This window comes from Mastigoproctus giganteus, chromosome 3 (assembly GCF_048544385.1).
Source record: "Mastigoproctus giganteus isolate SK-2022 chromosome 3, ASM4854438v1, whole genome shotgun sequence".
In the NCBI taxonomy this organism is placed as follows: domain Eukaryota; kingdom Metazoa; phylum Arthropoda; class Arachnida; order Uropygi; family Thelyphonidae; genus Mastigoproctus; species Mastigoproctus giganteus.
The window spans coordinates 75,462,078-75,486,626 of NC_143577.1; the positions used below are offsets into that span (position 1 = coordinate 75,462,078).

At 40.4% G+C, this 24,549-nt stretch overlaps 1 protein-coding gene across 1 annotated transcript in view; it reads right to left on the reverse strand.

The window, feature by feature from the left end:
• Nucleotides 1–24,549, reverse strand: part of LOC150088089 (intracellular hyaluronan-binding protein 4-like) — a 171,728-nt gene that overhangs the window by 25,129 nt on the left and 122,050 nt on the right. Inside the window, exon 6 of the mRNA XM_090369327.1 lies at nucleotides 3,930–4,155. Within this exon, the coding sequence (XP_090225453.1) occupies nucleotides 3,930–4,155 (226 nt within the window). The remainder of the gene's footprint in view (nucleotides 1–3,929; nucleotides 4,156–24,549) is intronic.

A 24,549-nucleotide genomic window follows, 5' to 3' on the forward strand; every position in this document is an offset into this window, starting at 1 on the left:
GACTATTGTACAAATTGGAGCAGAATGGCATTAAGGGTAAGTTGCCAAAACGGATAAAAGGATGGTTAAGTGAGAGAAGACAGACGGTGGTAATCAATGGGTGCTGCTCTTCTTGGACTAATGTTATTAGTGGAGTCCCACAGGGTTTGGTGTTAGGTCCACTGTTGTTTTGTATATTTATCAATGATATTGATAAAGGTATATCAGGCTTAATATCGAAGTTTGCAGATGATACAAAGGTTGGCAGGGTTATTAATGACAGTAATGGCAGTGTGCTACTGCAACAGGATCTAGATAATTTGGGCAGATGGGCTACGAAGTGGCAACTGAAGTTTAACATTGACAAATGCAAAGTACTGCATATGGGTAGAAGTAACCCCAGAGAAACGTACCAACTGTGTGGTACTACACTTAAGGTGGTAGAAAATGAAAAAGACCTGGGAGTAATTGTGCAGTCAGATATGAAGTTTTCTGAACAATGCAGACAGGCTGCCAGGGCAGGTCATGGGGTTTTGTCAATGATATATAGGAATTTTGCTAGCAGGGAAAAGGAGGTGATTATCCCTCTGTATAAGGCAATGGTCAGGCCACGCCTTGAGTACCGCGTACAGGTCTGGAGGCCTCATTTTAGGAAGAATGTAGATTTGCTTGAGCGTGTACAAAGAAGGGCAACAAGATTGGTGAAGGGATCCTCTTTCCAAGAGAGGCTTAAGTTCTGCAAATTGCAGCGGCTAGAGACTAGGCAGATGATCTGATTGAGGAGTATAAGGCCTTGAATGGGTTGAGCACGCTGAATTCTGATTGGATTCTTCAATTTGCTCAGATTATGAAACTAAGTGGGTATAAATTCAAATTGAGGAAAGACAGATGTAGAATAGATGTGCAGAAATTTGCCTTTAGCCAGTGGGTGGTTAATTGCTGGAACAAACTTCCATTTGTTGTTGTGGAAGTTGATAGGTTAAATAAATTTAAGGACAAACTGGACAAACATTTAGAGGGAATTGTTTTGTAATTTTTTTTTTGGCTGATGCTGCAGAAGCTCATACACTTGCTTTCTTGCATCACATGCCACTACTACTACTATTAAGAAGGAATCACTGAGAGAAACTGTTGTTTTTTTCTTTTTTGTTGAGTTGTCAGATGTTTCCAAGATGGAGCGACCTACCTCCTTGTGGTGGGAAAGGTAACTTGTGTTGGGGTGGGGGATGCCGTCCCCGCCACGAGGCTAAAGATTGTTTATTATGTTCTGTTATCTTGTCAAATTCGACTTGTGATAAATTTACCAACGACGTTAAGAAATGGGCTCAGCATGAATTAGTGGCATATGGACGAAAGTCCGGGTGGCCATGATCAGAGCTTGACAAATGACACCGGAATATAGCAGTACTACCAAGACACTCATTACCATATGCTTCATTCATCTCTTTAACTGTTTCCAATTGATGGGGCTGCCAGTTTGTCGCTCTGGGGATTTCTCTTTCTGAGAGGGCCAGAGGATCCAGTATTTAGGGGTTATCCTTGAGGAGCAGCTGGCATTCTTGGCGCATGCCAAGTGCAGAAGAAGGTGAAGCGGATATATGCCAAGTTTCATTGGAGAATAAAGGGAGGGAGAGTCGAGCATTCACATGTCCAGCGGACTAAGTTATTCTGAGAAGAGCAGTCCTCTGTGCAGAGAGGACTGCTCTTCTCAGAATAATTAGGGCTGTAAAACAGTTGCTACAGATGCATTATGTGTATTAGTCAGTAAAATGTCGGCTGATCTGCATGTAGCTCAGGCTAACTTAAGATACTGCTTGAAAGAGGAATTCCTAGACTGATTTTTGGTGTCAGGTCGTGCCCATTTGGGCCAGCATATGAAGCCTTTAACATAACGTGAACTTTCTGTAACTGCCGCCTCCAGCAGCAGTTATGGAAAGTTCACGCAGTAAATAAAATTTTACATCAGTTCACAAATTAAATGATCATCCTCGTATATATAAAAATCATAATGAGCATAAGTCTGATAAGAGAAGGAGGGAAAAAAATATCACACCGTTGTGACATATAAAGGAGGAAACAGCAGTATGCTAATCAGTCATGTTCATTAATCAACTGAACTTTATTAAGTGACAGAACTGGAGAGAAAATAAAACAAAGCAAAAATTACATTTCAATGTTTACTTATTATTGTAAACACAGGATATATCTACTGTTTATAGGTATTTGAGTAGCTATTATTCAGAAAACATTTTGTCTAGAAATTTATTTCAACCCAAGGTTTTCTCTACTTTCTTTACTGTAGTACCTACTTCAGAAGGAATAAATTACATAGTATAGGAGGGTAAAAATCTTTAGTATGGCAATTGTCGGACAATGGGTTCGCCAAGGTACAAATGCAGCATAGGGTGTAACAATTTTCATGTTTGGACTTGACAGTAGCAATATTCTTGCAGAATCTGGTGTTCCCATTTCTGGTTACAATGGTTTCCACAGGCATAGACAGGTTTCATTACCTTGTGTTTTTGCAATTTGCTGAAAAAATGATAGACATAGAAGTAAGGATTTTATATGGAACTAACTGGGATTAATTCCACAGAGCTGTTTTGGCTGATTTCTCTATACAAAATTTTGGATGGTAGGGATTCTGCACACTTCCACACTTCAATTTGCAATCTGCAAATTGAAGTTTGCAGATGATACAAAGGTTGCAGTAGCACACTGCCATTACTGTTATTAATGACAGTAATGGCAGTGTGCTACTGCAACAGGATCTAGATAATTTGGGCAGATGGGCTAAGAAGTGGCAACTGAAGTTTAACATTGACAAATGCAAAGTACTGCATATGGGTAGAAGTAACCCCAGAGAAACGTACCAACCGTGTGGTACTACACTTAAGGTGGCAGAAAATGAAAAAGACCTGGGAGTAATTGTGCAGTCAGATATGAAGTTTTCTGGAGCAATGCAGACAGGCTGCCAGGGCAGGTCATGGGGTTTTGTCAATGATATATAGGAATTTTGCTAGCAGGGAAAAGGAGGTGATTATCCCTCTGTATAAGGCAATGGTCAGGCCACGCCTTGAGTACCGCGTACAGGTCTGGATGCCTCATTTTAGGAAGGATGTAGATTTACTTGAGCATGTACAGAGAAGGGCAACAAGACTGGTGAGGAGAATGAAGGGATCCTCTTACCAAGAGAGGCTTAAGTTCTGCAAATTGCAGTGGTTGGAGACTAGGCACCTGCAAGGTGATCTGATTGAGGTGTATAAGGCCTTGAATGGGTTGAGCACGCTGAATTCTGATGGGATCCTTCCACTTGTTCAGATTATGAACCTAAGGGGGCATAAATTCAAATTAAGAAAAGACAGATGTAGATTAGATGTGCGGAAATTTGCCAGCGGGTGGTTAATTTCTTTAACAAACTTCCATCTGTAGTTGTGGAAGTTGATAGGTTGAATAAATTTAAGGAGGAACTGGACAGGCATTTGGAGGGAATGGTGTGATTTTTTTTTGGCTGATGCTGCATAAGCTCACACACTTGCTTTCTTGCATCAAATGCTGCTAATACTACTACCTTTCACCTTCTATAATAACATGGTACATTAATAGATCTCTTTCTCAATAAATATGCAAGATTGTTCTTTTACCGAGACTCCAATGAAGAACTTTGAAAGAAACTTAAATTCATATTTAGTTTCTTTCAACAATCATCGTCTTGATTTCATCAGTTTCAAATAACCACAAAGGTTAATATGAATAGATTCAACAGCAAGGCCTATATGATATGTTATCTCACATAATGTAATGTAAAATATGCAATCACCTGCTACATATCTCAAAAGAAATATCCATTAGAATTTTGGAACATGCTTATTAACCTTATGGTGTGTTATAGTTTACATTTTTATCCTAGGAACCATACTAAATCTAAATTGTATAAGTCTAATACTTACATCGTCATCTTCATCCTCCTCATCATCATCTTCCTCGGTCTTCTTCTTCAACACATACAATTTCTTCCAGCGTCCATTATCTTCTCCTTCACCAGGCTTGCGTAAATTATATTTTGGTACTGATCTTTTACTTTCTTGTTCTCGTTTCCACTCATCCAGAGTCATCTCTTTAGGTCCTTCTTCAACAGGCTCAGTTATTTCTTCATCAGGAGCGGGTTCATTTTCTCTTTTAGTATTCAAATGAAAATATATAAAACATTAATTTCCCTCTGAATATTAGGCATGACTGTAAAATAGCGGTGATAAAATTAAACGAGGGAAAATTACTCACATTTGTCAACAAAGATCACAAAAATATCACTTAGTATTATATTAATTTTAAAACTATAGGATACTATATATGATGACGTACGTTATATTTTATAATTATAAAAGCTTGCGGAATCAAGTTAACCGAGAATACTGTTACATACTGTTACAAACATACAGAGAATACATACAAGATCTCTGCACAGATCATTATAAGTGTACTTAGCCTAAAAGTTAAGCCTAATTTATTCACACTTGCATTACAATATTAAAACATCAGTTCTTTGCCACAGTCACAAATGTCCATTTTAAGATTGAAGTCACACAATTAACCCAGCAGTCATGACTTGTGGCAAACATGCCACACTGTAGTGAGGCATCAGACAAGAAGCTAAAATTTCTTTTTAATTCCTGAAAAACATTTTTTTTTTAAATTTTGCTCGAAAAATACTAATATTTCATCTTTTCTTAATGGATTGCAATACTTGTAACTTTATTAATTTTTAATAAAAAATTAAATTATTATTGTGGATTATTGTGTGACACAGAACAAAATGAAAGACAATAAATAATGAAAAGTTTAATATTAATTGCAAAACACACACATATTAAATACATACAAAAGCATTCGGTTATTATGGTAACCTTTATCAGTCAAACTGAGAGTTAAGAGTGTGGAACATGAGGGCATATACTGCCAGTAATGTATATGAAACTGCGTGATGCAATAGTTAATTGTTTGATGTTGAAGCCTGTGGCTGTGACGTATATTAATGTTGCTAAAACATTTAAATTGATGCAAAGAGTGTAAGGAAATCAGGCGACAACTCAGCGTTGTTATGGGCCTATATGAGAGCTTGAAGGACAGGGTGGATGCCCCCGAAGGATTAAAAGTGAGGGCCCATCAGGCTCTCAGCTGCCCACACCAACGCCAGAGCTTGCACTTGGGCATCACGCAACACAGCGACAACCCCCAACGCAGAATGCGCTGGCCCCAAAGGAACTAGTAGTTGTTGGTGACACTACTGTCAGGAAAACGGGAAACATGCTTTGTAAAAAGGATAGGTGGAACAGGACCAGGGTATGTCTGCCAGGGGCAAAGGTTGATGATGTTGTAGAGCGGATATCATCTTTTTAAGGGCACAAAAGGTGATATAGTTGTACACGTTGGCACTAATGATATTAAGAGTAGGAGACCGGCAGAATTACTTAACAAGTACAGGTCACTGTTGAAAAAAAGCCGTGAATTAGGGTTGAATTTGAAAGTATCTACAATTCAGCCCAGACACGATAGGAGGGAGTATATGATGAGAGCCCTGTCGATCAATTCGGCCCTAAAAAGATTGTGAAAGGCTCAAGGGGTAGAATTTTTTTCAGCCTGGTCTGTACGTGTTAACAGAAGAGACTGCTTCTACAGGGATGGGATACACTTAAATAGAAAGGGTGCAAGAATGTTTGCTGATGCTATCGAGGCAGTGTTAGGTGGGTCGGAAAACTGCTAGACTAGGGAGATACAACAACTAATAGATTAACAGTAGCCACTGGCAGAGGTTAAAGTGATTCTTGCACTGCTTCTATTGGAATGAGCAGCAGCTTGGAAAATAAGATGCAGGATATTTCAGAGACTGCTGGGAGTCATTGGGGTACAAGTAAACACATGGGTTGTGTTAGGGTAGCTAAGAAAAAGAACAGGTGCATGTATACTTGCGTGTACCCCAATGCTAGGAGTTTGGTAAATAAATTTGATGAATTTGAGGTATTGCTCAAAGCATCAAAGGCGGATATTGTTGGGATATCAGAGACGCGGCGTCACACAGATATAAGTAATGTAGAATTGGAATTTTGGGAGCACAACGTCTACAGAAAGGATAGACAGGATAGAAAGTGAGGTGGGGTTATGCTATTAGTTAAGAAACACACAAAATCCAAGGAAGTGAAGCCAGTCGACATCACTGGACAGTGCAGTGTCGAGTCAGTTTGGTGTGACATAAGCATTGGGAGATCAAAATTGAGAATAGGAGTGTGCTGTAGGCCTAATGACTCTGATGAGTATAATAAGAAACTGTACAGGGAAATAGAGTGGGCCAGTATATCAGAGAGTCTTATAATAACGGGGGATTTTAATTTCCCAGATATTGACTGGAATTTGTGGGTTGGTCACTCACACACTACCAAGGCTTTTGTGGATTTATTGGATGATTGTTTTCTAAATCAGCATGTTCAGGAGGCAACTAGAGGTAGTAATACTCTTGATTTGATTATCAGTAGTGATTCCTAATGCATTAAGAATCTGCAGATACAGGAACCACTAGGTGGCAGTGATCAGTGTGCTGAAGTGGGATTTACTCAAGGAGGTAATTACCATCAGGGGTAAAGGGAAGGGTTATTGCTTTCGTAAAGGCAACTACGATGGTCTAAGACAGTATTTAAGTTCTATACAGTAGGACCAACTGATGATGTTACCAACAGCAAACTCAAAATGGGAAGCATTCAAAGAACTTATCTTGGAAGCTACTAGGCTTTACATACCAACTAAGAAATATTGTTCAAGGTTCAGGCCTAAATGGATGTCAGATGACCTAATAAGACATATGGCAGAGAAGAAAAATGCATGGGATACATATAAATTAACATGTGACACAGAAGCCTATGATAGATATAAGTTGATCAGTAACCAAGTTACAAAGGAGGTTAGGCAGGCAAAGGCAGATTACGAGAAATCTTTGGCAAGGGATGCAAAGAAAAACAGCAAGGAGTTCTTTACTTATGTAAACTCTAGAAGTAAGGGGATGAATCAGATTGGTCCACTTGATATCGATGGTTCAACTGTTCATGATCCTGCTCAGGTAGCTAACAAACTAAATCAATATTTTGCATCTACATTCACACATGAGGAGTTATTCAGGAAGGGAATGCCGTAGATAGAGTAAACACTGGCAGTGAGCTAGATGATCTTGTAATAATTGTGAGTAAAGTGGAGGAGAAATTGTTGAAGATAAATACAAGAAACGCACCTGAGGTGGATGGGATCTATCCAGTTATATTAAAGGAGGCAGCAAAGGAAGTAAGCAATCCGTTAGCCATAATTATGAGAGCTTCCTTGGACTCAGGAGAGGTACCCACAGACTGGAGATGTGCAAATGTGACCCCAATTCACAAAGGAGGATCAAAAGCTGACACAAGTAATTATAGACCTGTGAGTTTAACTTCTGTTCCAGGAAAATTAATATATAATATCAGTGTTTAGATACACCATAGACACTCTTAAAAAACTACAAAGTAGTTGTTGTGGGCATCATTTGCTCTTTCTCATATTGTGCTCTGCCTTCACGACGAGTTGCCATGATACTACACTACCTCAAATAAGTAACGCTTCACTAATAGAGAAGACTATTGTTACTTATTCTCATTGAGTACCACCACCCAGACATGTTTCAAGGCTATTGGCCTATCATCAGTGGGTGGGCAGGTACCCTAGTATTGCAGACATGACGACCCAGTTGTGAAGTTAATCGCACAATATGAGAGATGCCAAAAGGTGTATAAGATAATATTTAAAATAATTAAATGCACATGGCATAATACTTTAAGAGTTTAGTATCTATATAATATCGGTGTTTAGATCACTGAGAATAAGTAACAATAGTCTTCTCTATTAGTGAAACGTTACTTATTTGAGGTAGTGCAGTATCATGGCAGCTCGTCGTGAAGGCAGAGCACAATATGAGAATGAGCAAATGATGCCCACAACAACTACTTTGTAGTTTTTTTAAGAGTGTCTATGGTGTATCTAAACACCGATATTATATAGATACTAAACTCTTAAAGTATTATGCCATGTACATTTAATTATTTTAAATATTATCTTATACACCTTTTGGCATCTCTCATATTGTGCGATTAACTTCACAACTGGGTCGTCATGTCTGCAATACTAGGGTACCTGCCCACCCACTGATGATAGGCCAATAGCCTTGAAACATGTCTGGGTGGTGGTACTCACTGAGAATAAGTAACAATAGTCTTCTCTATTAGTGAAGCGTTACTTATTTGAGGTAGTGCAGTATCATGGCAACTTGTCGTGAAGGCAGTGCACAATATGAGAAAGAGCAAATGATGCCCACAACAACTACTTTGTAGTTTTTTTAAGAGTGTCTATGGTGTATCTAAACACCGATATTATATAGATACTAAACTCTTAAAGTATTATGCCATGCGCATTTAATTACTTTAAAGGAAAATTAATGGAAGCACTGGTTAAAGAAGCACTGCAGGATCATCTTGACAAGAATTCAGTTATAGCTCAGACACAGCATGGTTTTGTTAAGGGAAGGTCTTGCCTGACCAATTTGATTGGATACTATGATGTAGTCACAAAAGAACTGGATGCAGGGAATAACTTTGATATTATATATTTGGATCTTAGAAAGGCTTTTGATACTGTTGCACATGAAAGACTGCTGCACAAATTGGAGCAGTGTGGCATTGGTGGCAAATTGTTGCTATGGATAAAGGGATGGTTGAGTGGCAGAAGACAGAGAGTGGTAATTAATGGACACTGCTCATTGTGGACTAATGTTATTAGTGGAGTCCCTCAGGGTTCAGTGTTGGGTCCATTGTTGTTTTCTGTATTTATAAATAATACTGATGATGGTATAATCAAGCTTAATGTCAAAGTTTGCAGACGATACAAAGGTTGGCAGGGTTGTTAAGGACGCTACTGTCGCTATGCTGCTGCAACAGGATCCGGAAAGGTTGAGCAGATGGGCTGAGCGGTAGCAAATGAAGTTTAACATTGACAAATGAAAAGTACTACATATGGGAAACAGCAACCCCAGAGCAATGTATCAACTCTGTGGTACAACACTGAGTGTGGTAGAGAATGAAAAGGACCTGGAGGGGTAATTGTGCAGGCAGATATGATTCATCTACATTCACACATGAGGAGTTATTCAGGAAGGGGAATGCCATAAATAAAGTAAACACTGGCAGTGAGCTAGATGATCTTGTAATAATTGAGAGTAAAGTGGAGGAGAAATTGTTGAAGATAAATACAAGATAGGTATTTTCTTGAAGTTCTCTGAGCAGTGCAGACGGGCTGCAAGAGTAGCTCATGGTGTCTTATCGATGATATACAGGAATTTTTCTAGCAGGGATAGGGAGGTGATTATTCCTTTGTATAAGGCAATGGTCAGGCCACACCTTGAGTACTGTATACAGGTTTGGAGGCCTCATTTCAAGAAGGATGTAGAGCTGCTGGAACATGTACAGAGAAGGGCAACAAGGTTAGTGAACGGAACGAAGGGTTGCTCTTACGAAGAAAGGCTTAAGTTTTGCAAATTACGGTGTCTGGAGACTGGGCACTGGTCAGGTGATCTGATAGAGGTGTACAAAGCTTTGAATGGTTTGAGCATGCTCAATGCTGATGGGATACTGCCTCTTGCTCAGAATAAACACCTGAGAGGGCATAAATTCAAATTGATGAAAGACAGATGAAGGATAGATGTGCAGAAATTTGCCTTTAGCCAGCAGGTTGTTGGTTGGTGGAACAGACTTCAATCCCTTGTTGTGGAAGTTGATAGCCTAAATAAATTTAAGGCTCAGCTGGACAGGTATTTCGAACGAACGGAGGGGTGAAGTGGAAGGGTTTTTTTTTTTTTTTTTGGCTGAGGCTGCATAAGCTTGCTTTCTTGCATCATATGCCTCTACTAATGCTAATGTTGCCAACGTTTGTCATTCATCAAAATGGTCGGTTCAATAATAGGGTAGACATGACATCCACTGCTTCTGCTGAGGTATTAGAGCATGTGATGTTCAACGGCTCCAGCCAGGCACATCGCAGGTAGTGGCAAGATCTATCTACAATCACAACATTGCGGTGCGGGTCAATGTAATGGCGGGTTGACCAGAAGTGTTTGCCAATGGCTGAATGTCCTATGTCTGCTAAGCAAATGGCTCTTTCGTGTTCCGAAAGACGTTTGCTGAGCCGTCTCCCAGTTTCCCTGATGCAGCAACTAGTGCAGTCACGGCAAGAGATGTGGGAACTAGACCACTTTGTAGTAAGGTGGGAACCGGTGTTTTCACTCTACAGATGAGGGATCGCAACTTTCTGCCCAGGAGCTGTATGCACTTTATCCCGTGTGATTTTATGACCCTAGAAACCTATTGTGATAGGTTTGGGTAGTATGGGATAAAGGCGCTCGCGGTTGAGTCATTACCTTGGATGTTCCTGTTGGTCACTACATGGTCGCGTGTCTGTAGGTCACACCTGTCAAGGATACTGGTGGGATAGCCGCACCTCGCAAGATCCGCCTTGACTTTTGCAATCTCGGTGCACCTCTCATATACATGTTTCATATACATGACTGGCAGTACATGGCCTCATGTTCCACAGATGCTGTCAGTTTGACTAAGGGCATATTGCTCCGGGAATATGTGGTGGTCATTCCCTGACCTTTCCGCATCCTCTATTTGGTGGTTACGGGCTTGAACCCCAGTCTAATCAAGAAGTGAGTGCACGCACTGCTGCTCCTGCCCACCTGGCTATGGAGGCGCCAATCAGTTTGACTGATGAAGGTTACCATAATAACTGAAAGCTCTTTTATGTATTTAATATATGTGTGTTTGTTTTGCAATTAGTATTTAACTTGTCATTATTTATTCTGTCTTGTTTCGCTCTGTGTCACAGAATAATCCACAATAATAATGAATCCAGAGCGCACAGGCCTCTTTAATCAAACAATTAAATATTTAAAATTTGCTGGGGAAAAAGGTTTTAGACATAAAAAAACATTAACGTGGATCTACCAGTCCCTTCCTTTTTACAGTTTAAAAGACCATTAAGCATGTAAAATTTGAAAATGCACGTGTGCATATATTTCTGCTTATTATTATGTAAATATTTTTAAAATGACAAAAAACAAATTGTGATATTAGTTACATTTTCAAATTTATTTCAAATATGGTGCTGTGAAGCATACAAATTTTGAAAATTAAGCATATCAATACTGACCAAATAGAAAATACCTTGAGTAGATATATTTTGTATTCTTGTCTATATTAAGCAAAAAAAAAAAAAAAAAACCTCTTTACAAAATAACATGCAAGACTATAGTATAAAATTAGTGGGAGAGGAAAAGTATAACTTAGAACTCTAAACAAACAATTCAAAACTCTGTATCATTGAAACCTTCTGGTGCTCTGATGCCCCTTCAACTTTTTAAATAATTGCAAAAGACCCTAAGGTTCCCAAAAGGGTTGCTATCGTTTGCTTTCTTATTTAATTCTTGGTACATTTGCAGATGCCAATGCGCCAAATACCGGTCATATATAAAAAATGAAAACATTCAGTGACCTAAGTAGTTAGGCCACCATGTCGATATATAAAAGGAGTAAAAGTACAAAACATATGAACAAAGGAATGCCAAATCAATTTTAAATTCGAGTAAAAAGGTTTACTGATTTTAAAAAGTTAAAAACAGCAGACACATTGTCATTGTCGGATAAAATCTGACTGAGTGTATAAGGCTCAGCCAGAGGACTAAAAGCGGTAAAATAAAAATCACGTTCGTGTCTAAAACGTGGACACTCGGTTAAAATGTGGCGTATGCTTAAATAGGTGTCACAATTCTCACACATAGGACTGTCATCTGCCCTCAGCAAAAAAGCATGTGTAAGATGACTATGTCCTATGCGGAGCCGAGCTAAAACAACTTCCTCTCTGCGATTCCTGCGCAGACCAGACTGCCAATGTCGGATTACAGGCTTTATCTGATAGAGCTTGTTTGTGACTTGCTCATGCCAGGATTGTTGCCATTGGGACAGTAATTTATCGTGTATTAACTGCCTGTAGTCTGTATAGGGGACTAACAGGCAATAAGTGTTGTTGGGTTCGGGTGACCTGGCCGCAGCATCTGCCAGTTCATTTCCCACTATCCCAATGTGGCTTGGGATCCAGCAGAAACGAATGTCAAATGAACACTCAAACAAGGAATGCAACGTCTGCTGAATCCGGGTCACAAGTGGATGAGGATTATACCTCATACCCGATAAAGCCTGCAGTGTACTTAGAGAATCAGTGTACACCATACACTTTTGATACCTTTGGGTTTTAATGTGGTCCAAGGCTAACTCTATAGCATACAACTCAGCTGTATATATGCTGCATTGTTGGGGAATCTTTCCAGATATAGAAAGACCTGGAAAGATAGCAGCAGATCCAACAGACAGCTCCGACTTCGAGCCATCAGTGAAGACAGGCAAGAAGTCGGAATATTCGGTCCGGTGGGCAGCGTAGAGTTGGTGGTAGACAAAAGATGGAGTTATGGACTTACCCCAATTTTTAAGGGAGAAGTCGCATGATGGAATGCGAGCATGCCAGGGTGGAAGTGATTGCCTTGGTGACTGGGCAACATTGTCTACCGTGATGTCGAGCTCTCTGAGCAGATCTTGGACACGGATACCAAAAGGCCGATTGGCAGTCTGACGAGTGTTATATAAGTTTTCCCATTGTGGCTTGAAAACGGACGTCCACGTAGGGTTGTCTGGCAGGGATTTTAATTTAACAGTATATTTTAAAGACAATTGCTTTTGTCGCAATGACAGTGGTGGTTCAGATGCTTCAACATATAAACTCTGGACAGGTGATGTTCTAAATGCTCCAGTAGCAATACGGATGGCTTGGTGGTGGACTGGGTCCAGCCATCTAAGTACGCTGTTTCTAGCCGATGTGTACACTTGGGACCCATAATCTAGTTTAGATCGGACAAGTGCACGATAAAGGCTGAGCAAAGTGGAGCGGTCTGCTCCCCATTTATTAGAGGAAATAGAGCGTAGGAGATTCAACCCTCTTGTGCACTTTGTCCGCAGTTGACGAATATAAGGTAAAAATGTCAACTTCTTGTCGAAAATGAGCCCCAAGAATTTTGTCTCAGGTGCTACTGGAATGATGTCTTGTCCGAGTTTAAGTTCTGGTTCAGGGTGAAGGTTCCGTTTGCGACAAAAGTGTACGCAGACAGTCTTCTGTGGCGAGAACCTAAAACCATTAGTCACTGCCCAAGAGTTGACGTGGTCTATGGCATGCTGCAATTGTCTTTCAATGACCCTCATATTGCATGACTGCAAAAAGATGCTAAAGTCATCTACAAAGAGGGCACTGTTTACGGTAGGAGGAAGTTGTTCGGTTATAGAGTTAACTTTGATTGCAAAAAGCGTAACACTTAAAACTGATCCTTGTGGAACTCCCTCTTCTTGGCAAAATGGTCGGGAGAGGGTGGATCCTACACGAACTTGGAAAGACCGGTCTGTAAGGAAGTTTTTGATAAAGAGGGCAATGTGTCCTCTAAGACCAAAGTTATATATATCTTTTAAAATTCCATATCTCCAAGCCGTGTCATACGCTTTTTCCATATCAAAGAAAACTGACACCTGGTGCTCACGTTTTAGGAAAGCATCACGTATAGATGTTTCCAAGCGGATTAAATGGTCAAATGTTGACCTGTTCCTTCGGAAGCCACACTGTATCCTGGAAAGGAGGTCGTTAGCTTCTAAATACCACAAGAGACGAGCATTGCCCATTCTTTCCAGGATCTTGCACAAGCAGCTCGTCAAAGCGATAGGACGGTAATTGTTTGGTGTTTTTGGATCCTTTCCTGGTTTCGGAAAGGGAAGGATAGTTGCCACATGCCATGAGTCCGGAAAAGTCTCTTCAATATAGATTCTATTATAGAGACGGAGCAAAAGATCCATGGATTCCAATGAAAGATGTTTAATCATCTCATAATGGATGTCGTCTGGCCCAACAGCACTCGCCTTGGAGAGTAAGAGTGCTGCTTTCAGCTCCCACTGTGTAAAGGGCTGATTGTATTCCTCGCGATTGTTAGAGGACAGCTTTAGGTGATGTTTTTCTGCTCTCTGCTTGTGTGCGAGGAACTCTGGGGGGTAAGCTGTTTCTGAAGACACTTTAGCAAATGTCTCCCCGAGAGTATTTGCAATTGCAGTTAGATCTGCAATTGTACATCCATTATGTTCCAGGATCGATGAAGGGTGTGAGTTGTATTTGCCCTTCATTTTCCGAACTTTGTCCCAGATGACTTTGGGATTGGCGGCCCGTGTAAGGGAAGATGTAAATTTGATCCAAGATTCCTTTTGGCTCTGACGTCTAATGTACCGTGCTTTGGCACGTGCACGTTTGAAGGCTATTAAATTATCTGTGGTGGGGTAACGACGAAATATTCCCCATGCTTTGTTTTGAGCCTTCCTAGCTGCTGTGCATTCTCCATTCCACCATGGTTTTGGAAAACGTGGAAAGCGGGACGATGTCCTGGGAATTGCAACTGCTGCTGCCTGGACTATACTTTCTGTGATGTCTTTTACTGCCTCATTAATTGGCTCCTGGCCGACTATAGTGGTATTAAACGTTGCCAGATGACGAAAGGCATTCCAGTCGGCATGATCGATCTTCCAACGTGGTATCCTCGACTGGTGACATTTTCTCCCATTTGAAATGGTGGATAACACGGGGAAGTGATCACTACCATAAAGGTTTTCTTCAACCTCCCATGTACTCAGAGGCAGGAGGGAAGGGGAGCAGATGGAAAGATCAATGGCAGTAAATGAACGGGTAGCCGAGTGAAAAAAGGTGTTAGATCCCACATTTAGAAGGGCCAGATCATTGTTTTCAAGCAATCGCTCGATAATCCGACCTCTTCTGTTGATGTCAGAACTACCCCACAGCGGATTATGTCCATTGAAATCCCCCAATAATAGAAAAGGGGGTGGCAGTTGCTTGATGAGATCATCAAGGTCTGCCTGGGCGGTGTCGTTCCCAGGTGGCAAATAAATGGAGCAGACAGTTAAAAGGAACCCAACTGTAAGACGAACTGCTACAGCCTCCAGATTAGTGGTAAGAAGCACAACTTGAAAGGGGTTATGGTTACCCACAAGGATAGCGACTCCTCCGTGGGCAGGTGCATCCCCAGCTCTGTCTCTGCGAATAACTGAGCAGTTACGTAAGTAAGGGTCCTCGTTTGCCTTTAAATACGTCTCCTGTAAGCAAAAGCAAGTTGGTTCATGCTTACTCAGGAGAGCCTTGATGTCATCTCTATTTCTACGAAATCCACGGCAATTCCATTGGAGAAATTTAAATGTACCCATTATTTTGATTTACTGGGTCCATCTGGTGGCTTCCGAAGGGCTGAGGGCTTAATTTTCTCAGTCCTCGGTTTTTCTCTCTTTGGAAAGACTGGACGTTGGCCTGTATCCATTTCTTCTTCGTCTTTCGCAAAGAGTTCCAGGACAGAGTCGTCCTGTACCTCCTTATTTTCGACATCCATTGTCTCTTGAATTGTAGATGCCTCTCAGAGTTTCTTTAGTACTCTGTTTTGGAAGTGGTGGAGCACTAGGAGGTACGGATATAGCAGTGGTGGCTGACTGTGATTTTTGGGTGGGCTTTTCGGAACTTAATAAATAGCGCGCAATGGGGGTAAAAGACTCCCTTGGTGGAATACTCATATCAGTCTGAGTACCAATGGTACTTTTCCCAGAAGCTTTCTGGGCATATGAGGGCTTGGCGCTATTTATAGGTTGGAAGCGTCTTCTGGCCTCCTGATAGGAGATGTTTAGCTCTGTTTTTAGTTTCTGAATTTCCTTCTCCTCTTTCCACCGCTGGCATGCTCGAGAGTATGCAGGGTGTTCCCCTTGGCAGTTTGTACAACTTGGCTTAGAAGCTAAACATTCCTTGCTCTCGTGGTCTTTGGCACCACATCGAGCACAGGCAGGGTTACCACGACAAGCTGTTTGAGAGTGGCCATACTTTTGGCATTTAAAACACCTCAGTGGGTTCGGGATATAAATCCTCACTGAGCAGTTTAAATAGCCTGCTTTTATAGAACTTGGAGGCCGTGGGGTGTTGAACGTCACGATGAGAACTCGGGTAGGGACGAGATTCCCATCCTTCCGCATCGATATTCTTTTGACAGCCGTCACTCCTTGGTCTTTAAGTTCAGAGCAGATCTCTTCTTCAGAAACATGAAGAAGATCCCACTCTGATATGACACCGCGTGAGAAATTCAAGGTTTTATGGGGGGTAACGACTATGGGTAGTCCCCCTAACGATGTGGCTTTCAGTAGTTTCTGTGCATGTTTTTGGCTTGCAGCCTCAACTAAAATGTCTCCAGAACGTAGCCTTTTTACAGATTTTGGAGATCCTGTCAACCCTTCTAATCCTTTCTGGATGAAAAAGGGTGACATTTTCCCGAGTGTCTGCTCTCCGGTGGAATGGAGAATGAGGAAAAGCGGTGTCACTGATGGTGGTGTATCCTCAGTTCTGGCTCTTTTTGCAGAGGTATTTTCTGTGGTTTCGTCTCGATTAGGTAGGGGCCTTGTTGGGGCCCCAGAAGAAAGATTTAAATTACTCATAGGAGTAAAGAGAAAGTGTCTGATGCCTAAGTACCTCACCCACCACAGAGCCCTACGAGGGGGCGCCCACCCGTGAACTAGCAGGTACTGCGTACACGAATGGGACGCCGAGTTCGCTTAGAACACCATACCCACGTTACCAATAAGTCTTTATCCCGTCCCAGGACCAAAGGGAGGGAGACTTATTGGAACGCAGTTGACCCTAGCAGTATAGAACCACCCGCCGATTGATCCCAGTCGAGCCGGTCCGGGACCACCCGTCTCGTCAAAGCAGGGGCCAAAGTGGTGTATTGAAGCTGGGCCCCTCAACCACCAGGATCCCCCCTTTCCGCTTCCACGGGTCGCGGCGCACGGCTGCACACGCCGGATTCCAACGATGTAACCCTGGAACCAAGGTATGGGCGTTAGATCCCAGTGATGCTAATCTGAAACCCAGCAGCATCACTGGGAGGTCCCCTCACCACGTACAGGTGCCCACGTTGAGGGGTGGTATGAGGAAGTGGCAAAGCCCAAACTACATAATGAAAAATATTCGGCCACGTCTCGTTAGCAGTTTTTTCTCATTAGTTCACTGCATTTCTGCAAAATCTTCCTCAACCTTCTTGATCTAGACCTATGATGCTCTCCCAGTTAGGCTGGCCTCTGGACCAGTTTCATAAAATATTCCTGACTAACAAAGGTAGTTATACGTATCTATCAACTTTCAGAAATTGAAAAATTGTAGACTTTTATACACAGATCCAGCTTTAGTCAGAATGCTCTAGAACTGCCCAGATGGTTTTCCCATACTTTTCTTTAAAATTAATGATAACCAAGGCAGAAGAGTAGGATCATGTACCAATGACTCAATGAAAAACATTTACCCAATTAGAAATGGCCAGAGTCTTAATGGAAGGAAATTGGTACAAAGAAAGCTTAAAGGAAATTCAGTTCACTTTGCAGAAAAGATGTGAGACAAGAGAGTGATCCAACTTTGGAATCTAAGAAAACACCAGTCTTCAATTAGAAAATTATAAGTATAGAAGAACTATTTTCTCTTCACCGTTTACTTAATTGTTTAATGTATAAAGCTATGTTTTTTTTTTTTTGTTGTTTTTTTTTTAAAGCTTAATCACACACTCTATAAGAGGTTATGGTTTAACTGATGTGTTTTATTATTTTTTTTAAAGTTGAGTATTATGTAAAAGTGGGTAGCAGACATGAAATTCGTTGATATTAGACACTGATAGCTGTCACCTTTCATTTCCAGGAAATCAGTATTATGAGAATGCCTTTCTAAAGAATAGCATTATCATTATACTATTAATATAATTAATGTACATCAGTTATCACAGTTATCATTTGGGCACTGGGGTGGACACTGATGCACACAAGGGAGCAGTGCCACTCCACTGGGAAGCAGTGGTCCATGTTGTGAGTGAACACAACTTTTACAACCGGAATTGAATTCTGTGTGGAAATATTCAGAAGGGAGGTGTGCCCTTCAACACAATGGCTACCTACAAAGACTGCCCCAGCAAACAAACCCCCCACTTAATGAGTTTGCCAACCACAAGTCCAAGAAGAAAAAGCACTGTTGCTTTGTCAGAGATCTAAACTATACAGAGTATTTAGAAGTGCCAGTGTTGCCTCTCTGTGTGGCATTATCTCTCTCTGTATTTCCAGTGCAGTCCTAGGATACCGAACTAGCCTTTATCCACCAAGGAGTTAGCAAAACCATCAGGAAAAAAAATGCTCCAGAATTGATTCCAGTGATTCAGAAATTATCAAAAGACTGGTCCAAATCTTTGTGCAGCTCTTTAATGCTTTTCTCAGCAAGGGCATCTTTTCCAACTTTTGAGAAAATTGCAAACTTGAAACTCAGTCAAAAACCCTGATAAATCTCTCTTTGATCCAGTAAAATCCTGGATCAAAGAGAGTTGTTCTCCTGGTGCTACATAAAGTGCTAGAATGATTACTAAGTCCAAGAATAATGGAGAGTTACACCACTAAAAGGTCATGAACACAATCATTATAGCAGCAAAAGGATGCAGTACAACAGATGTACTAGCTATAGTCCAAACATCATAGAAATGTCCAGTAGTGCTTACATCTGGGAAATCTTTATTGATTTCTAGGTTGCCTCTGGCACCATTTATGTGCTTAGGCAGTTCAGAGCTGCAAATCCAACTGCCTAATTTTACAACCTCAATCACATAATCACCACTGTCCCAGAGTTCTATTCTTGCCCCCCCCCCCCTCTCTCTCTCTCTCTCTCTCTCTCTCTCTCTCCCTTTTGCAGTTTATCAAAAAGGATAAATAAAAAGTTGTTTTGTATATTTATCAATGATATTAATGCTTTACTCACACATGAGGAGTAATTATGGGAGGAAAATGCCATAAGTTTATCAAAGTGTGACAGGGTGCTTATTGATTATGGCAAGCCCTTAACCAAAATTATGAGAGCATCCTTGGACTAAGGGGAAGTTCCCATGGACTGGAGATGTTCAAATGTATCCCCAATTCACAAAGGGGAATCTAAGTGTGATACAAGTAATTACAGACCAAGTAATTTAACTTCCATTCTGGGGGGAAAAAATGGAGTCACTTGTTAAAGATGCATTGCAGGATCATCTAGACAAGACTGCAGTAATAATTCAGACACAGCATGGGTTTGTTAAGGTTTTGTTTGCTAGATTGGATACCATGATGTAGTTACAAAGGAACTGGATGCAAAAAATAAATTTTAATATCATATACTTGGATTTCAGGAAACCTATTCACACTGTTGCAATTGGAAAACTACTGTACAAATTGGAGCAGTGTGGTATTAAGGGTAAGTTGGTACAATGGATAAAAGGATGGTTGAGTGGGAGAAGACAGAGAGTGGTAATCAATGGACACTGCTCTTCGTGGACTAATGTTATTAGTGGAGTCCTCCAGAGCTCGGTGATGGGCCCAGTGGTGATGTTGTTTTGTATATTTATCAATGATATTAATATTTATTTATCAATTTATTTTGTATATTTATCAACGGTTTAATGTCGAAGTTTGCAGATGATACAAAGGTGGGCAGGGTTGTTAATGACAGTAATGGCAGTGTGCTACTGCAACAGGATCTAGAAAATTTGGGCAGATGGGATGAGAAGTGGCAACCGAAGTTTAACATTGACAAATGCAAAGTACTGCATATGGGTAAAAGTAACTCCAGAGAAACGTACCAACTGTGTGGTGTTACACTTAGGATTATAGAAAATTAAAAATATCTTCGAGTAATTGTGCAGTCAGACTGCCAGAGCAGGTCATGGAGTATTGTTAACGATATACAGGAATTTTGCTAGTGGGGAAAAGGAGGTGATTATCCCTTTGTATAAGGCAATGGTCAGGCCAGGTCTTGAGTACTGCATACAGGTCTGGAGGTCTCAATTTAGGAAGGATGTAGAGTTGCTTAAGCGTGTAATGAGGAGGGCAGCAAGATTGGTGTGGGGGACAAAGGAGTCCTCTCTTACCAAGGAAGGCTTAAGTTCTGCAAATTGTAGCTTCTGGAGACTAGGCACCTGCAAGGGTGAATTCTGATAGGATTCTTCAGCTTGCTCAGATTATGAGCCTGAGGGGACATAGATTCAAACTGAGGAAAGACAGGTGTAGAATAGATGTGTGGAAATTTGCCTTTAGCCAGCGAGTGGTTAATTGCTGGAACAAACTTCCATCTGTTGTTGTGGAAGTTGACAGCATAAATAAATTCAAGGAGGAACTGAACAAACTTTTAGAGGGATGTGTGAAATTTTTTTTTTTTTTTTTTTTATGGCTGATGGCATTACATGCCACCATTCCTACTACTATTACTACCACTAAATAATATATGTGATATGCTGCAGCACGTAAATTATGCATGTGGTCACGAAAATAATAACAATATTTTAAGCTTTGTCACTTTTTCATATACAGTGGGGCCTCAACTTATGATGACATCGACATCCAATATTCTCAGGAACCGATATACCTTCCATACGATCGTTTATTTTAAGGACTGATGATATTTGCAGGTACCAATGGCTTTCCGATATAGCTGGAATGATACATGGGTAAAAAATTTCAGACACGTGGCACAGAACTTCGCTCATATGATTGTTCTCAACCAATTAATGTCTTTTTTTATTGTTAAACAACGTTATTGTTCAATATGTGGCGCACGGAACATCACATACGATTGTTTCAGATCTTTCAGAAGAAGAAGTAAGAGTGTTTCTTTGAATAACAACAGAACGATCTTGGCTAAATGAAACCATTTTTCACTAATACCAGCTTGTGCTATTACCATCCATAAATCTCAGGGAGGTACTTTTGATTCCGTAGTTTATGAATATGAGAAATATCAACAACAACAACTAGTTTATGTTGCATTATCTTGAGTTACTGATATCAATGATCTTTACATTATTGCTGCTTTATTGATAAAGAAATTTTATCACTGACTGAGAAATGCTACATCCACTCTTGCACTTCAAGCTGAAACAACCAAGTTGTCAAGTAATCCTCTATTTACCATGCAAGATATTTTATACGAGTTCATCAGTAAACGACAAGATCTTTCCATTCTAACGTTAAATTGTCAAAGTTTACATGCTCACAGTGACAATCTCACTGACGCAATCACACAACAATCCAATTTATTTCTACTTTCTGAAACATGGCTAAATAACAAAGAAGTAAACATACCAACTTCGATTGTGTCGTTCATTTCAAACGAGAAGAATAACAAGGTGGCGGTGTAGCAGTTTATCATAAGAGAGAAAATCGTACTCGTGTTGTTACTTCTCATATGGAAGTGATTTATTGACAAACTGTTGGCAAATCCATGAGTGTTAGACCTGTTGGAGACATTTGTGAAGCTGAATGCCTTCTTCCTGATGGTCAAACGATATTGTCAGTAGTCATTTACATTTTGCCTAACCAAAAGATCGAACACATCACTGAATGCACCCATTTCATTTTACTTCTTTTCATGATTGAAGGAGCTGCACTAACACAATTTTCTCACAAAAAAATGTGACCAAATACCAATGATACTTACTGGAGATTTCAACGTTAATTTTGTAGATACTCAATCCACACTTTTGACTGATTCCTTAGAAAATAAATTTGGACTAATGTTAAATACTTCTAGATCTGTATTGACTACTAATCATGGAACTATAATTGATGCTGTGTTTTAAAGACATTTACACTCTTTACAATCAAGTGTATGTATCATATTTTAGCTATCACAAACCCATTGTAAGTAAATTACCTAATTGAACATGTATTGCAACCTCAAATTCATGAAACTGCTGGGGGAAAAAAAAAAAAAAATGCTTTAAAATGTTAAACATGTTTGGATTCTTTTCATACTAAACCCCTTTAACCTCATCCAAGCCAAGGAGGTTTTCATAATAAAATAAAACACCTTTTGTGCATAAAAATATACACATGCTGTTTTTTTTTTTTTTTAGTGAATAGAGCATACACTGAGACTTGGCTGGGTTAACATTGAGGTCAAATTGCTTGCTAATGAGAGAAGTATATTGTCAATTTCTTCTGTGATCATAATGGGCTCTGCATTAAATTATGGGAGTCAGGATTTTAAATTCATCAGCAAATGACATATCTGGTGTTTGGCTTATAAATGGGAGATGTGGCAGTAAAAAGGAGGCCAGACAGAACCCCCCAACTCCCTTGTGGCACTCCTGTAGATATCTCTTTGACATAGACTTTGTTACCAGCATGGATTATAACTGTATAGTTCTGAGGGAGGGATGAGAGGCAGAGCAATGCATCTCCATTAATGCAGTAGTGGCCTTCGAAGCACACGGAGGAGAGCAGGTACTCTAATAGTATCAAATGCATCTTCAATATAGAGATAGGTTACAAAGAGTTCTTTTCTCCAAAAACACTGAAAGGAGGCTGCGAGCAGTGGATGAAATAGCTGACCTGTTTGGTAATGAGAAATGAATTTGATGTAGGGCCTCTGGAAGTATTTGATTTGTGAGAGCAAGGAAGATCCTTTTTATTAGTTTGAGAAGGCATGATGAGTTGGAGATGGTTCCAAAGTATTTTTCTAATGATGGTTTTCTGATTTTTGTATTTAGCCTAACCAGATAGACGTTCCACTGGTGGGGATAGATGCATTGAAGACATTGTCCAACAGCTGGATGGTCCCAAGCATCTCAGCATAAACTGAGGTATTCTGTCTGCACCAAATGCAATGAAGGCTGAGACCGAATTTAAAGCCACTATGATTTGCTGTTTAAATATTGAGATTTATGTCAGAGAGTCTTGTCTACCATTGTTCGGTATGGTGGTTGGGAATTTCGTTATATAATCAGAGGAATGGAGTAACATGCAGACATGAGTGTGTCACACAGTTCCTTCAGATTCAACTTAGGTGTAGGCCTGCAGCGAACAGCCTTTTCCAGCTCATCCCATAGATGTTCAATGGGATTGAGATCCGTTGACTGAGTGGGCCACTGCAGCAAAGAAAAGTCATTGTCATGTTCCTGGAACCATTCCATAGTGATTCGGGCTTTGTGCACCGGCACATACCTGCTGGAAGTAACCATCTGACTGAGGATAAACTGTCAACATGAACGGATGTACTTGGTCAGCAACGATGTTTAGGTATGATGTGGCATTCAAATGTGAATCTATGGACCCAACATGTGCCAAGAAAACATTCTCCACACCATAACACTGCCCCTGCCACCTTGCACCGTAGTTGTCAGACATGACGAGTCCATGGATTCATGCTGCCAAATACTGACCCTTCCATCAACATGATGCACCAGGAACAATCCTCAATAGTCCAGTGCTGGTGTTGCTATGCCCACAGGAGGTGTGCTCTCTTGTTCTTCATTGATAACAAAGGTACGCGATGTGGCCGTCGGCTGTTGTAGCCCATTTGCGACAAAGTGCAACTAGTGGTCCGTTGCGATATTTTGTTCTGCGCATCAAAGTTGTATTCTGACGTGATGTGTGACATTGTGGCCCGTCTGCTTGCTTGCACAATTCTAGCCATCCTCCTCTGATCTCTCTCATCAACAAGCAATTTTCTTCCACAGGAGTGCCGTTGAGAGGATGTTTTCTGTTCGTTGCACCATTCTCGATACACCCTTAAAATTGTGGTGCATGAAAATTTCAGGAGAACTGCTGTTTCAGAGATGCTTTGTCCAGTGCATCTTGCACCTACTACCACGCCACGCTCGAAGTCCATTAGATCACTCCTTTTCCCCATTCTTGTTACAGTTTGTACGCTTAACTGATACTAAAAAGGTTGTCCACTGCATTTATATCCAACTGTGGTCATGTGACTTGCAACGTTGTGGGACAAACCATTTGTGTGAACAGCAGGGGTGTACCTAATAAAGTGGCAGCACAGTGTATATTATAATAATATAATCCCCTCAATGTTATTTTTCATTATAATACATGAACGGATCTCAAAATCTTTCATTAATAATGCCAAGTAGTTATTGAATACACTTAGGCTAGTGTATACAAGCACATAAAGGTTCAGAAGTTGTACTACTATACTGCAGTTCATCTCATACTCTGTATTGTCTCAATATTAAAAATGGTATATAATTAGAAAGATAACTCGATGGACTATTATACATTTCTGCTAAGGGACTAATTTTTCTCAATTGAAGAGCAATTACAATAGAATCAGCTGTAAATTAACATTTTGAGAATAATCCAGTAGTTATTATACCCATTACAATGGAGAGATACTCACTGACAGTTTTATACTACTAAATTATAGAACTTTAGCTTAAAAGTATATACCTGACATGTGAAAAGATTTAAGCTGTACTTAACATTGTAAATGAAAAGCTTGTCTAAATTTAAAGAGGGATTTGGTAAATAATTGGAAGAATCT